This window comes from Melanotaenia boesemani, chromosome 22, assembly GCF_017639745.1.
Source record: "Melanotaenia boesemani isolate fMelBoe1 chromosome 22, fMelBoe1.pri, whole genome shotgun sequence".
Lineage (NCBI taxonomy): Eukaryota > Metazoa > Chordata > Actinopteri > Atheriniformes > Melanotaeniidae > Melanotaenia > Melanotaenia boesemani.
Genome location: NC_055703.1, coordinates 24,020,047 through 24,033,615, shown reverse-complemented (window position 1 = coordinate 24,033,615; position 13,569 = coordinate 24,020,047). Strand labels below are relative to the sequence as shown.

Below are 13,569 nucleotides of genomic sequence, written 5' to 3'. Positions count from 1 at the left end.
TGTTTTAACTTTATCTGGATAGTTTTATTTTTTACCAGCACCAGCACTATTGTCTGAAAAGCTGCCATATATAGTGTGTGTAGTGTGTCTTTTAAACAACATTTAAGGAAACTAAAAAGTACAGAAATGAAGAGCAAGCATTATTAAAACATTTTTTCTTAGCAGATGAACCATACATGAAGGTGACGTCCTTAAGAAATCCAGTGGAAAACTGACACATGACCTGACAGATGCATCTGGACCTTCAGTTTAGCCATCATCAGAAAAGGTCCTTATGAAAGGGTAGTTGTCAAAGAAGACATTCTTAATTAAGAAAAACAGGGAAAATGGCTGATTTATGCCAAATCTCACAAGAACTGGACTGAAAATCAGTGGCAACATGTCAGGTGGAGTGATGAATCCTACCCAGAGCCTGGACCTCAACGTTATTGAAGCAGATCATCTGGACAGAAAACTAAACAAAGGCAGCCGACTTCCAAAAAATGAGCTTTGGAAAGTCCTTCAAGAAGTCTGCATTGTTCCTAAAGACTACTTTAAAAAATTACAAGAAAGTTAGTCTAAGACGAAATCAAAATGCTCATGCCAAATAATGACCACTACTACTACAGAAACTACAATTAGGTTTGGCTAAGAGGGTTCGGTGTGTTGAAGAATAAATGCTATATATAACAAATAATTACTTATTTTATACTGTTTTACTCTGTTTCAATATGAAACTGCATTGCTGATTGTTAAAACACAACCAAACTTGGTTCTGATCCACACTCCAAACCAGTGTGTGGCAGCTGAGTACCAGTTTGTTGTTGTTTGTCAACTGTTATTAAAACTCAAGAAGAAGAAACAAGGGCCAGTGATACCCAGATCTCATGAAACATCGAGTAAACTTTGACACAACTACTTAAAATCGTCTCACTGTGTCGAAACATTTGACACGGTCATGGAGCTCCATCTGCTGGCTGTGGGTGTCTGATGCATCAGAGAGAAAGCATTGACAAGGTTTCCTAACTACACCTCTGTCATCCCTGGCTCATCTTTGATAGTGTTCAATAAAGGATATGTTTTGTTAATATCTTACTCTGTCATTCAAATGATAAAAGGGGGCTATTAGGTAGCATTGGTTTAGGTAACAAGATAATGGTGTAATTCAACATTTACCAGTATGTAATGACACTAGTAGGCTACTTGCAGCTAAAATCTGTATTTGTAAAGGACACGGGATGAGATGTGGGAGGGAGCGCTTGAGCAATGGGGATAGTGATTGTGTTACTGATTTCATACAGTTATATTAAAATGAATTTCGAGAAAAATGCTTGTGCAACTTTGTGAAGTGCCATAGATTTTAATTTTAAAAACGTATTTTCTCAATAATGTTAGGCTTCTGTCTGCTCCTCTTCTGGCACACTACTTCTCCAGTTTTGGAAAGATGGCACCCGAAAGAAAGACAAGAATTAAATTGCAATTAACCCGCTTTAAAATCATTAAAAATCTATGGTAATGGTGATTAGAAACCAGCTCGGCAGTCGAAGGTCCCAGGTTACGGTGCTCCTCTGCAGCTGCAGACCGAGACATTCCTCTGGTGCTTCCGGATGAAGTTTATATAACTTTAAAGTCTGCTTTTTCCAAGGTAATAAAAAAAACCTCACAACAACAACAACAATATAAAGAAAGGGGAATTATAGTCTACCCGCAATGTTAAAGTTACCACCAGCTCCGTTCTCAAACTCCTCAAGTTAACATTTGATTCCCAAAAGCTAACATCATTCTGTGAGGCTTTCCTTCCATCTGAAATGATGAATGGTTGCTAGCAAACCCACGTCACTAAAACCTTCAGTTTACAATGCGAATAAATCCATTTTAAAGCATTGACTTATTTAACTTCAGTTCCTTAGATTTTTTTTTCAAACTTAAGACATATATGCAAAACAAGTGGATGGTACGAGTATACAACAGACAAGATAAACATAATAAAATAAATAACACTACAGTTCATTCAAAATCCATCATCATAACTAGGCCTGTGGTCACGTGACTTTTGTCATCCTAAATCAGCCTATCAGAACAATGCTCGCGACACTTCAGCAGACGGGCTCAAGCAAAACATGACTAGAAAAAACAACGCCCTGGGGTTTGAAGTACACCAGCAACCTGGCGCGAACAAAAGGTGGGAAACTACACTGACACACTTGTCAACTGCATACCAGTACTTCCAGTTACTGCAATTATTATGACATAAACGTACAACAATATAACCTCAGTTTAGACCAAACCAAGTTCGCCTGCACGCTCGTTATGTTAGCATAGTTATTGTTGATTAGCATTAGCATTTCATTAATTAGCGACGCTGAAATGAAAATTATACCTTGAGGATAAAGTCTGCTGAACCACTGTTTGTTCCAAATTACTCTTACTTCAGATAGGTTAGGAAAATGTAGTTGACCAAATTTCGGTTTATCAAATCATAAATACGACACATGTATCTAGTTTAATTTGAGCTAGAGGGCTAACGATCCAATATCTGAATCCCCAAAGTCTGTCATGGCTTCCAGTACACTTTTTTTTTCTTCCACTGCACTTTAAGACACCAGAGATTATTATCTGACGTTTAATCCCCGTTCAGACAACAAATTAGTCACAGTAATTACTTTCCCCGAATAAAAATCTGTGTCGTTCAAACAGTCGGATATTTTTGTTTCTCATGCATAACCGATTTTATGCGTGAGACATTTGGCATTTGTACCAGATTGGTCATTGAATTAAGTGAGGTACACTATCTTTGTTCTAAAGGAGACAGTTTTCTCAAAACATGAGACCACGTGATATTTATATTTCATATTAGTCCGCTAAGAAAGAATTAATATGAAGTATAATGGATGGAAACAGCCAGAAAAAAATGTAGATGTGATTATTCTACATGGTTACGGTTATTAGAAAGTCGTTTTACTCAAAGATTCGATGGCACTGTGTAGCTGTAATCGCTCAAGTTATACTTGTAAGTACTACCACAATTTTCTCATGGTATTTATTTTCTATTAAGAAATATCAAACAGTATTGTGTATAAGACAATGAATGGAGCTGAAGAAGTCTTTGACAAAGCTTGAGCTAAAGGTCACAGACTTAAGTAATTTTCCTCTTTCATTTGGCCAACAGTATGTGGGGGAAAAACAGTTTGGTTCTGCAGGTCATTATCAGTCAAACCGTGATGAAAGAACGTTTGATTAGCATTGTTTATTTATTGAAATAATTTGTCTTGATTTTTTCTTTTTTTACTTGATCATATGTCAGATTACCCACCAGAGCTGTGCATTTATGTAATTTATCTTATTTGATCTGACACAGATTTTTTGTGCAACATATTACAGAAGAAACCTTCAGGATTCACATGTGACAGTGGTTCCTTCAGTTGTGTCCAAATAAATGGGAGGAAAGCAAAGGTCTCAAAAGAGCTCAATACAATCACGCTTTCTAATCTGGAAATGCTGTTTTCTGCAGTGTTTACATGAGCCTGCAGGGGTGTCCGTAAGTTAGCTTGCACAAGATGATTTTATTTAATCAAGTTTTATCCAGCATAGTTACTGTATATTGTTGGTCATTTTTCAGATATTGGGTCACAGCTCTTGAGGAACCGTCAAACACCACATTACAATCTTATTTTATCATGTCTTCTTTTATGTAAGAGGTCTCAATTTGTTGATATGTTGACATGAAGGTTTGTTAGCAAGAAATGCAATAACACATAATTTATCCCCCACAGGTTATTTTGGAGATGTGACTGTTGCTAATATTTGCCACTAGTCCATGATGACCTCAGATCAGCAAAAGTAAGTAAAATTGTGTAAAAAAAACTTTTATAAAAGCATATTTTCTGGATAACAGCCTCTCAGTCTACAGTAATATGAGAATTGCCTGAATGCACACCTTGAAACTGGTGCTTTAGCAGTGTTTTTAGTTCATGGAACGAGCATGAAGTTATTAATTAAAACTTGAACTGACAATTGCTCAGCTGAGTGCAGCAGTTTGCGTCTTCTACTAGTTCGTAGCAAATCAGCCACATCTTACAGCAACTTATTTACACTCTGTTGTTTGAACCAAGGATGTCCTGGTTAAGGAATTTTCATCCAAGATTATTTACCAACACACTTTCCTGCTTTTTGACTTTTTCCTGTGTGGTGGAAAGTTTTCCTCCAATTGATGACGTTGAAGTTGGCTTCTGATTCTGCTGTTGAGAGGAAATAAATGACCTTCTTTTGTTGCTATTCGGTTACTGGAGTTAAGTCGCACTAGCCATCAAATCATGTTATTAGTATTGAGAGAAACTGTTGTCCCAAGTCCTTTTAGTGGCGCTGCTCAACTGACGGCATGGACACTGTGGTAGCTGCTACCAGGTAGTTATTGATAACATGATTAAAACTGATGTATCTTCTCCTCTCAACCCCCACCAATTTTCATACAGATGACGCTGTTTATGGTGTGTCTCACTTAATTTAAACATCCTGAAACCCGAAGGCTTATGGCCGGGTTTTGTTTGCAGAGTTTTGTTCTGCTTTCAACACTGTTGGTCTTCATCTGTTTATCCAGAGGTTTTTAAACTTGCAGGTAAATCCAGTGATTATTAAATGGCTGTATTCTCTTGTCAGACAGGTTGCAACAGGTAAATATTAACCAAACTCTCTGCTGTGAAACATTGCAGCACTAGGGTACCTCAAGGAGCTGTGAGCTCTCCTCTTTTGTTCAATCAGCAAAACAGTTTTATCATCAAATTCTCTGATTACCTGAAGAAATTTTAAGTTCTTTGTGTTATGGTGATGGCTCCTAAGTCTATCTTAGTGAAATAAGCTATTTTACATCTTGGTGTGAAAAGAACCATCACATTTTAAATACCAGTAAAACTATGGAAATGATTTTTGATCCCTGGGCAGTTAGATCTCATGACCCCGTAGTGATTGGAAAGAGTTTATTTAAGCAGCTTATGTGGATGCTCAGGCATCGGGATCGATGCCTGAGCATCGATCCCGATGCTCAGCACTTGGCGAGTGTTAATTTTGGACCCTGTAGGAGCTCAATTAGAAAATGTAGAGGTGCACAATGAAATTGCCTTGCAAAGTAAATATTCACATTTCCTCTCATTTTGACTGTATTATTGATAAATACTTGAACAATAAATTCAGAAATTACAATTCACAATTTTTTGTGCAGCAGTTGACAAAAAAAAATCTTACTGGCCACACAAATACAAAACAAGTAGACGAACTTGTCAAATCAAATCAGATTTGATGATTAAAACCCGATTAAAAAAATTAATGCTGTTAATTAATCGTTGCATTAACGTGCCCAGCCCTAATTTTTTTAAACTATACTTTCAACCTTTATTGCATCTTTAAAAAATAACAAAAAACTTGCAAGCCACATATAGCCACAAAATGAACACACAAGTTCTAGTTAAAATATCCTCCTAACCATTGAAAATTAAACACCAAACACATGATGTGGGTTTGTGTGGATGAAAGTTGTTAATGTGATTTACTTGCATTTGCAGGTCAGAAGATTTAGGCCCATCAGCACCTTGTGCCCGTTGGCCGGTGGACCTCAAGTTGACTCACTTGGACTGGAACCCTGAAACAACTCTGATACACTTCCAGGGGCAATACGTCAACATATGTGAACTGGACTACAACATCCTGCAGAAAGAGATTCAGACTGTACCAAAGAGTGAAGCTGAGGTAGATATTGGAGAGTTTGTCCTCGTAGAAGATTTGACTTCAGCTCACTGGTTCAGAGGAAGAGTTCAGAACCGAAAGGAGAACCAGTTTGATGTGTTCCTTGTAGATCATGGTAATGTTTTAAGTGTCGACATCGCCCACATATCTTTGTGCTCAAGCGACCTGTTGATCCTGCCGCCAAAAATAGTTTGTGGCTTTCTTTCAAATGTGCTACTTCTACAGACTTGCTGTCACTCGGTGGTGGGGGAGTTTTTGTTAAGCCTTGTTGGCAGAAGTGTCAAAGGTTTCATTAAAGCAGTCCTTCCTCACAGTGTCATCTTACTGGAAGCTCCAGACATCAATAGTGACCTTGTTAAACATGGCTTTGGGAGGCACGTGGACACAAATACCTTCCTCTTCTTGGCTGAGATGCTCACAGAGGTGCCACTCAAACAAAACATAGAGCCAGGTCTTGACTTACCAATTGAAATACCATCAGGGCAAAAGTTAAAATCATCTAACTTGAATGGATATCGAGAGTTTTTGTCTTTTTGTGGGCCTCAGTTGAGATGTGGGACACGTGCCAAAGTGCGAATAACTGGTGCTTTCAGTCCTGGGCTGTTTTATTGTCAGATGACCAGTGTGAAGAATGATCTCTGGCACATGTCAAAGAAGTTGGCAGAAATTTGTGAGTACAGAACCGAAAAACATGATCAAAAGACTTCTGAGAACTTGGGTCAGCTGTGTGCGGTCAAAGGAAAAGATGGGAAATGGAACAGAGGCTTTCTTCAGTTCCTCCCAGTCAACTCTGAAGTAAGAGTTTTGTTAATTGACTACGGATTCTATGAATCTGTACATGTTGAGAACATCCACAAGTTGCCACCAGATTGTTATTCAGCACCCATGGCGTTCCCATGCGTTCTCCCTTCCCTGATTGATCAGGACACAGCACTCAAAACTAAGCAGCTGAGTCTCCTCAAGGCAGGCTTTCTTGGAGGAGTGTTGGATGTGGAAGTTATAAGTTTTGATAAAGAATGGCATCTTCACACCATCACCCTAATTTGTGCTGAAGATAAACATGTGGAAGAACCACAGCCCATCCAAAAGCTTCCCACTAAGCCAGTTTTTGATGTTGTAAAAGCAACACCTCAGGGTGGCTATGCGTACCATGAGACAGTCATGGCTGAAGCACTGGCAAACGCAGTGAAAGCAGAGCAAGTCCAGGTTGGCTCAGTCTTTATGGGCTACGTTGAGTATGCTCAGAATCCAAACCATTTCTGGATCCGAACTCAGAAACGCAATGATGAGTTTGAGGAAATGATGGAAAAAATGGCAGATCACTTCAGTCACGTGAAGCTGGATGAAGACATTCTGCTGAATCAAGAGGTTGGGGCAAAGTGCTGTGCACTTTATGAGAAAGACATGCATTTCTACAGGGGTGTGGTGACGGACACACTCAAGCATGGAGCTGAAGTTCTTTATATTGACTTTGGAAACATTGAAAAAGTGCCACACATGTTGGTCAAGAACATACCTGAGACATTTGCCAGCACATCACAGTTTGCCATTTGTTGTACTCTTGCTAAGGTTTTTCCTTTGGATGACATCTGGCCCAGCGACACCAGTGACTTATTCAGAAAAGCTGTGTCAAACAAAGCCTTGCAAGTCCATGTTGTCCAAGTGAGGAAAACCAAACTTGTTGTTGACCTCGTTGAGGTGGGAAGTGATAACAGCATTGCTGAGCTCATGAGTTCATCCAACCTAGCTGAATACATTCCCGTAGATCACAAAGTGCAAAATAAAGATCTTACAGAAAAAACAAGGTGCCTGCAACACAGTGTGGATGTATGTAGAAAGCCAGAGCAATGGGATAAATGTCAGCAGGACGAGAACTTGTCTAAAAATGAAATCAGCAAAGTCAAAGCTACTGCTAGCTTCAAAACTTTAAGTATCAAGCCTGGATCTGAGTTTCCTGTACGCTGTTCATACATCAGCTCTCCGTCAGATTTCTGGTGCCAACCTCTAGATCAAGCTCCAAAGTTGGAGAAGCTGATGGTTGAGCTCCAGCAATACTACTCAGCTCACACAGTTCCCCTCCAGCCAGGTGATTTGTGCTGCGTTGCCAAGTCGCCTCAAGATGGAAGATGGTACAGAGGCTTTATTATTGGAAAAGTGAAGAGTCATGCCACCGTAATGCTGGTTGACTTTGGCTCTACCATCCAAGTCAGAGAGCACAGTCTTCAGGCAGTATTGCCAGAACATTTATGTTTAGAAGAACAAGCTTTCAGGTGCAGCCTTTTCAATCTGACCAAACCTGCAGATCCTGAGGACTGTGGGGATTGGAATCCAGAAGCATGCGACTTGGTGACAGATTTTGTCTTGAACAGCGCAGACAGTCTAATGTGTAAAGTTATGTCTCAGTTGAATGTAAAAAACTACGGGCTGTGCAATGTTATTTATCTCTACAACACCAAAACACAGCAGAGCGCAATGGATACGTTCATCAAACAGGGGCTTGCAGTAACAAAACAGTCAGAAGTGTCTCCAGAGTCTTTTGTTCCCTTTTCATTTGATCTAAGCTCTGGAAACGAAGAACAAGTCTTTGTCACCCACATTAGCAGTCAGTGTGAGGTCTACTGCCAGCTTGAGAGGAACACTGAAATCATTGAAGAACTTGAAGGGAAAATCTCAGAAGAGTTGGAAAAAATTCTGCAACCCAATACTGGTGCTGTCATGAAGAAGCTCTGCCTGGCAAAATACTTAGATGGCAAATGGTACAGGGCCTTGGCACTGCCCACTCAGTCACCCCTGCACCTCAGTGTGTTTTTTGTGGATTATGGCAACACATTCATATCTGAGATAAACCAAGTCCGGTTCATTCCCAGGGATTGTGTGGATTTGTTGTGTACGCCAATGCAGGCTGTGAGATGTAACCTCACTTTAGTGCCCACGGAGGAGCTCTATGCAGCTGCCAAAGAATGGCTTAATAACACGATCCTCAACAAGGTGATGAGAGCCGTTGTACGGGGAAAGAGAGAAGATGGGTCATTTGATGTCGAGCTGTATGATGGAGAGATTAACATCAATGAAAAGCTACAAGAGCTCATTATCAGTTTTTCTCCCAAACCAAAGGCTCTTGTCAGTTGTGTTAAAAGCAACTTGAGGACTAAACAAACAACACAGCAAACAAACAAACAAAAGATATTCAAATGCAAGAATGTACCCAAAGGGCAGTCGTCAACTTCTGCAACCAGTCCCCATGGAGGCAACAAAAACAAAAAGACAAAAAAGCTGTTTTTTAACAAGAACAAAAGAAAGGAACCACAAAATGAGAACAACACTAAGTGTTCCTCCCCTGTCAAGCCTCAGATACAAGTACAGCCACAAAGAGAGTGTCGGCATGAAAAGTCAAAGAAGTCATGGCCCACTGAGGAAAGAGAGATGCCAAAGGCTTCATGTTTGCTCAACAAAAACTTGACAGCAGGCTTCAGGACGAAATGTTTCACGTCCCACATTGACTCTGTGAACAGCTTTTTCCTGCAGCTGTCAGAGGATGAACCCGCCATCTTGAAAATGGGTGAAGACCTCAATTCTGCCATCTTCTGCAATTCTCTGAAGAAAGTTACATCTTCAAGAATTGATGATGCTGTTTTGGCTGAGTTTGAGGACGATGGTGCTCTGTATCGGTCAGTTGTGAAGACTCTGGAAAGCAGTTCCTGTTTCAAAGTAGAGTTTGTGGACTATGGGAACTTGGCAGTTGTGGGGAAGGAAAAGATCTATCATTTACCAAAAGAGTATCATTCTCAGCCGAGATTCAGTATACCATGCTCGTTGTTGGACACAAGCTTATACCAAAACAGTGCTTCTTTCATTGATGCTGTGACGGAAAGGCCACTCATGGTTGACTTTGTTCGTCAGTGCGGGATTCAGTGGAAAGTCAAGCTTGAGATTCTTGATCAAGAGGTTGGACTTGATACCACGCTTGAAAAAAGCCTTTTAACTGAAAACAAAGAGGAAACTTCCCAAAGTTTGCCTGAATCCGAAGAGAAGATAAGATCCCTCGCACTGAATGAAAAGTCCACAAAAACGTCTACCGTTGAAGTTCCCAGACCTGCCACCATGTCAGCAAAACTGAAGGTAAAAACTATCAGACTCCTAAGACGACAGTGCACCGGCAACAAGAGTCACAGAAAAAGGAAAAAATCTTTCAAAACTACACATTTTCTGGACTCATTCTTACCTCCCACTATTCAATCAAGAGACACAGAGAATGCAACAATTCTTTCGGTCCAGAGTGATGGCAGTTTTTACATCAGACTTACTCGTACTTCTGACTTGCTTATGGACTTGGAAACATTCATATCTGACAACATATGCAAGTACAAGGCAGTTTCTTTAAAGGATGTCAGACAAGGCCTGAAATGCTTAGTTCAGGTACAGGACAAAATGTGGCAAAGAGCCATTGTTCTACATAAAAATAAAGAAAACTCCAAAGTCTTCCTTGTGGATCACGGAATAACAAAAGACATTCCAAGTGGCTCAATCCGACAGCAATGTAAAGACATGAAGAAGTTCCCGAACTTTGCAATGCTGTGCAAGATTAACAGTCTTGGGTTCGATGGGGGAGAAGATGCCCACAAATACTGGTGTGAAAATCTCAAACCAATAATAGGCACAGAAGTCAGGCTGATATTTATATTTCACTCTGAGACCGATAACCTTTGGATGGTTGAAATAATCTTGGATGAACTATTCCTCACCCGTCAAATCAAAGCCTCACTGCAGCAAAAGAAGATCCTGTCACCTGCTGAAACCAAACCCACCTCAGATACATGCGCTCCTCAGCGACTCACCTTTGCTCCTCTTGATCCAGACAGAGAATATTCTGGTTTTGCTGCCGCGGTTACAACTCCCTTCAAGTTCTGTGTTATTGTGGAAGATTTGCTTCCCATCAAGAATAAAGTGTCCATCATGTTGGACAGCCTGCTGAGAGAAACGTCTCCTCTTCTTGAATCCCACCTGGTTCCCGGAACCTGCTGTTTGTTGAAGTCAGACTCTATGAACAAGTGGTGCAGAGCTGAAATTATTTGTGTCAACACCACAGTCAGACTAAAGCTTGTGGATCACGGCCAACATGAATGTGTGCCGTACTGCGACTTCTCAAATCTGAAGACGCTTCCATTAGAGCTTGTAAACCTCCCAAAAGTGACTTGCCCCTGCATCCTGAGAGGGGTGAAGCCAGTCGGCGTTGACCGACAGTGGACTGATGAAGCAGCAGTCTTCTTCCAGCAGCTTTTGTACCAGAAGAAACTCAGGATCTTCTTCAGAGATTTTGTGTCCAACTCGCACTGGAAGGTGGACATTCTTGCAGATGGAGTCCATGTTGCCAAAGAGCTGGTGGATGCTGGACACGCGGACTATATGGATATCCTTCTAGGACTCAGGTATGATCTTATTACTCTTCATTTAATAAGATAATAAAAAAAAACTTTTTTGCCTGCTGCATGAAAGTTTGATATCAGAAAAAGAAAATTATGACTAAAAGTAAACATGTTTGCAAACAAGGTCCGAAATTAACACTCGCCAGGCGCCAAATGCGAGTAAATTTTTCGTTTGGCGAGTAAATCTCAGAGAGCTATCCGCCAAATGGCGAGTAAATGTTTGTACCAAACTACTCATGTTTTTCAGTCTTCTTTTGGTGGATTTCTTCTTCTTTATGTTGCTCTGCTGTCTGCACGTATGAACGACGCGCACATACACAAACATTTTTTATCAATTTTTGTTAAGTTTATTTTTTTAAACAATAAAAAGCAAAAATCAGGGAGTATGATCCCACCAAGGCTGTAATGCTGTGGCACAAGGACTGTTAGGAGCAGGAGGCCAGACTTCACAGACACCAAGAGTAGAGAGGGACGAGTCTGATTAGGTTTTACTTAATGAATTCAGACATTAACACTTTATCAAATAAAACCATTTTTCTTGTTGCCTTTGTTTAATGTTGCTGTGACTTCCACTCAGTTTGGATACAACACAACATAGTATTATAGAAAATAACATGCATAGAGGTATGTGTGTGTAAAATAATTTAATAATTTGGCCAGTAAAAAATATGTTTGGCCGGTGGATTTTTTCATCTACCGGCCAACTTGGCTGGTGAGTCAAAGAGTTAGTTTCGGACACTGTTTGCAAAGAAAAAACAGAAAATATTACTCATTTTCAGGTTCCAGGTGGAAAGTTCCTGTAAACCTCTTCAAGGTCCTGACAGTGAGGAAGAGGAATCCTCTGAAGGTTAGACCACGGACAGACTTGAATGGAAGATATCAGTCCACACAGATGTAAAGTCAGGACAGTGTAGGAGAATAATTTCAGCACATTTTTATCCCTTTATTGGGCACTCACTGAAATAATTCAACATTTCAGACATAGAGAAGAGTGTTATTGTGATACTGGAGAATATTATAAGACTTTAAAACTTACACTTTTTTCTAAAATACTAACAGTCTTAGAGTAGCAAGTGGTCAGTACTGATATGTTTCCTCATTTTCATGTTGAAAGCCAATCTCATGGAAATATCTGGGATGTAGCCCGATCTTTGGTGGGGAGAGCTCCATGTGGTTCTATGATGGTTGCATGAGGAGATATTATCTATGTCCTATGAAGTGACCAAATATGGCTCTTAATAAAGGGTTATCAATGCAGACTGCATTAAAATAATTCAGATGATCTTTTAAAATCTGAAATAACAGTCTAAAAATACTCCATTTACTTCTGAAAGTGCTCATCGTACACAAGGATGTAGTTAGAATATTTTCAGTTTAGCATTTTAGTACTAAATTGTTCTGACTTTGTGCACGGAACAAGTGGACTCAGAAACCAGACTTGCCAGCTGCAAAACAGTCTATAATTTTATTTATCAGTTGTTTTTGCATACATAATTAGATTTAAGATTAAGCCCAATGTGTTTAAAAGTATAATTACAATAAATTTTAACTTTAAATCTGGGAATTTTTGGTTGTTGTTTTTGGACTGGACTTTTGATGCCTTCTCATATCCAGACCCTGCCTGGCTTTTATCATAATTGTTTACAGTAGTGATTGTGGTAAAAGCCATGCTGAATTATTTAACTCCACGGATGTGTTATTGTTGCATGCAACAATATTATTTACGCACATATATCTACATCAAATTTAGTAAATAGTATTAAAGATTATTTTGGCCAATATCTTGCGCCCCTTTAGCTCTCCACATGATATTTACCTCCATGCAACCAAAGACTCATCATCAGGACCTAGCTTCATAATTTTCATCAGGACTTAACTAGTTTAGAAATATGCTAAACTCTACATTTCAAAGCATCACCTTCCTTAAACTAAAGCCACAAAACAGAACTGGTTTGCAGGTGTTTCTTACCTGCCACTGAGCCAGATTAATCTCAGAATTCTGTATAAGCTGCAGGGAAGTTGAATATTTGTAAGATCAAATTTGTGTTTTGAATGTCAGTTTCTTTTCTCCAGGTACCTGAATGCACCATCCCTGAGAGTATTCATACAGTATTATTAAAATGAAAAATACTAGTGTATGCAATGGTGATATAAAGTAACACTTCATATCTTTCCTTATACAACAGGGTCCCTGATGTGAAGGCAGCTTCTTCGATCTTTTCAGCAGTGACCATGTGAATCAGTCTAAGATTTAGTGAAATGAGATGCCATGTACTATTAATATAAATCACAATTTTACCATATTTTTTGTATTTTGGGTGTGTGTTGAAATGTTGAGTGAATTCTACCATTTTATTTTAGTTCAGAGTTCAAACTTTTTGCAAGGCCTAAATGTAATCCTGTTGTTGAAGTATATATTAGATTATGTTTA

The 13,569-nt window shown here is 39.5% G+C and overlaps 1 protein-coding gene across 1 annotated transcript; it reads left to right on the top strand.

Annotated features, from left to right (window-relative positions):
* The first annotated feature begins 2,083 nt into the window (after positions 1 to 2,083).
* tdrd15 (tudor domain containing 15) lies at positions 2,084 to 13,558 on the top strand. Its single transcript, XM_041975309.1, has 5 exons — positions 2,084 to 2,161; positions 3,753 to 3,819; positions 5,535 to 11,141; positions 11,918 to 11,985; positions 13,325 to 13,558. Exons 2-5 carry the CDS (start codon positions 3,797 to 3,799, stop codon positions 13,336 to 13,338), a joined length of 5,712 nt encoding a protein of 1,903 aa, XP_041831243.1. The 5' UTR covers positions 2,084 to 2,161; positions 3,753 to 3,796; the 3' UTR covers positions 13,339 to 13,558.
* Positions 13,559 to 13,569: the final 11 nt, after the last annotated feature.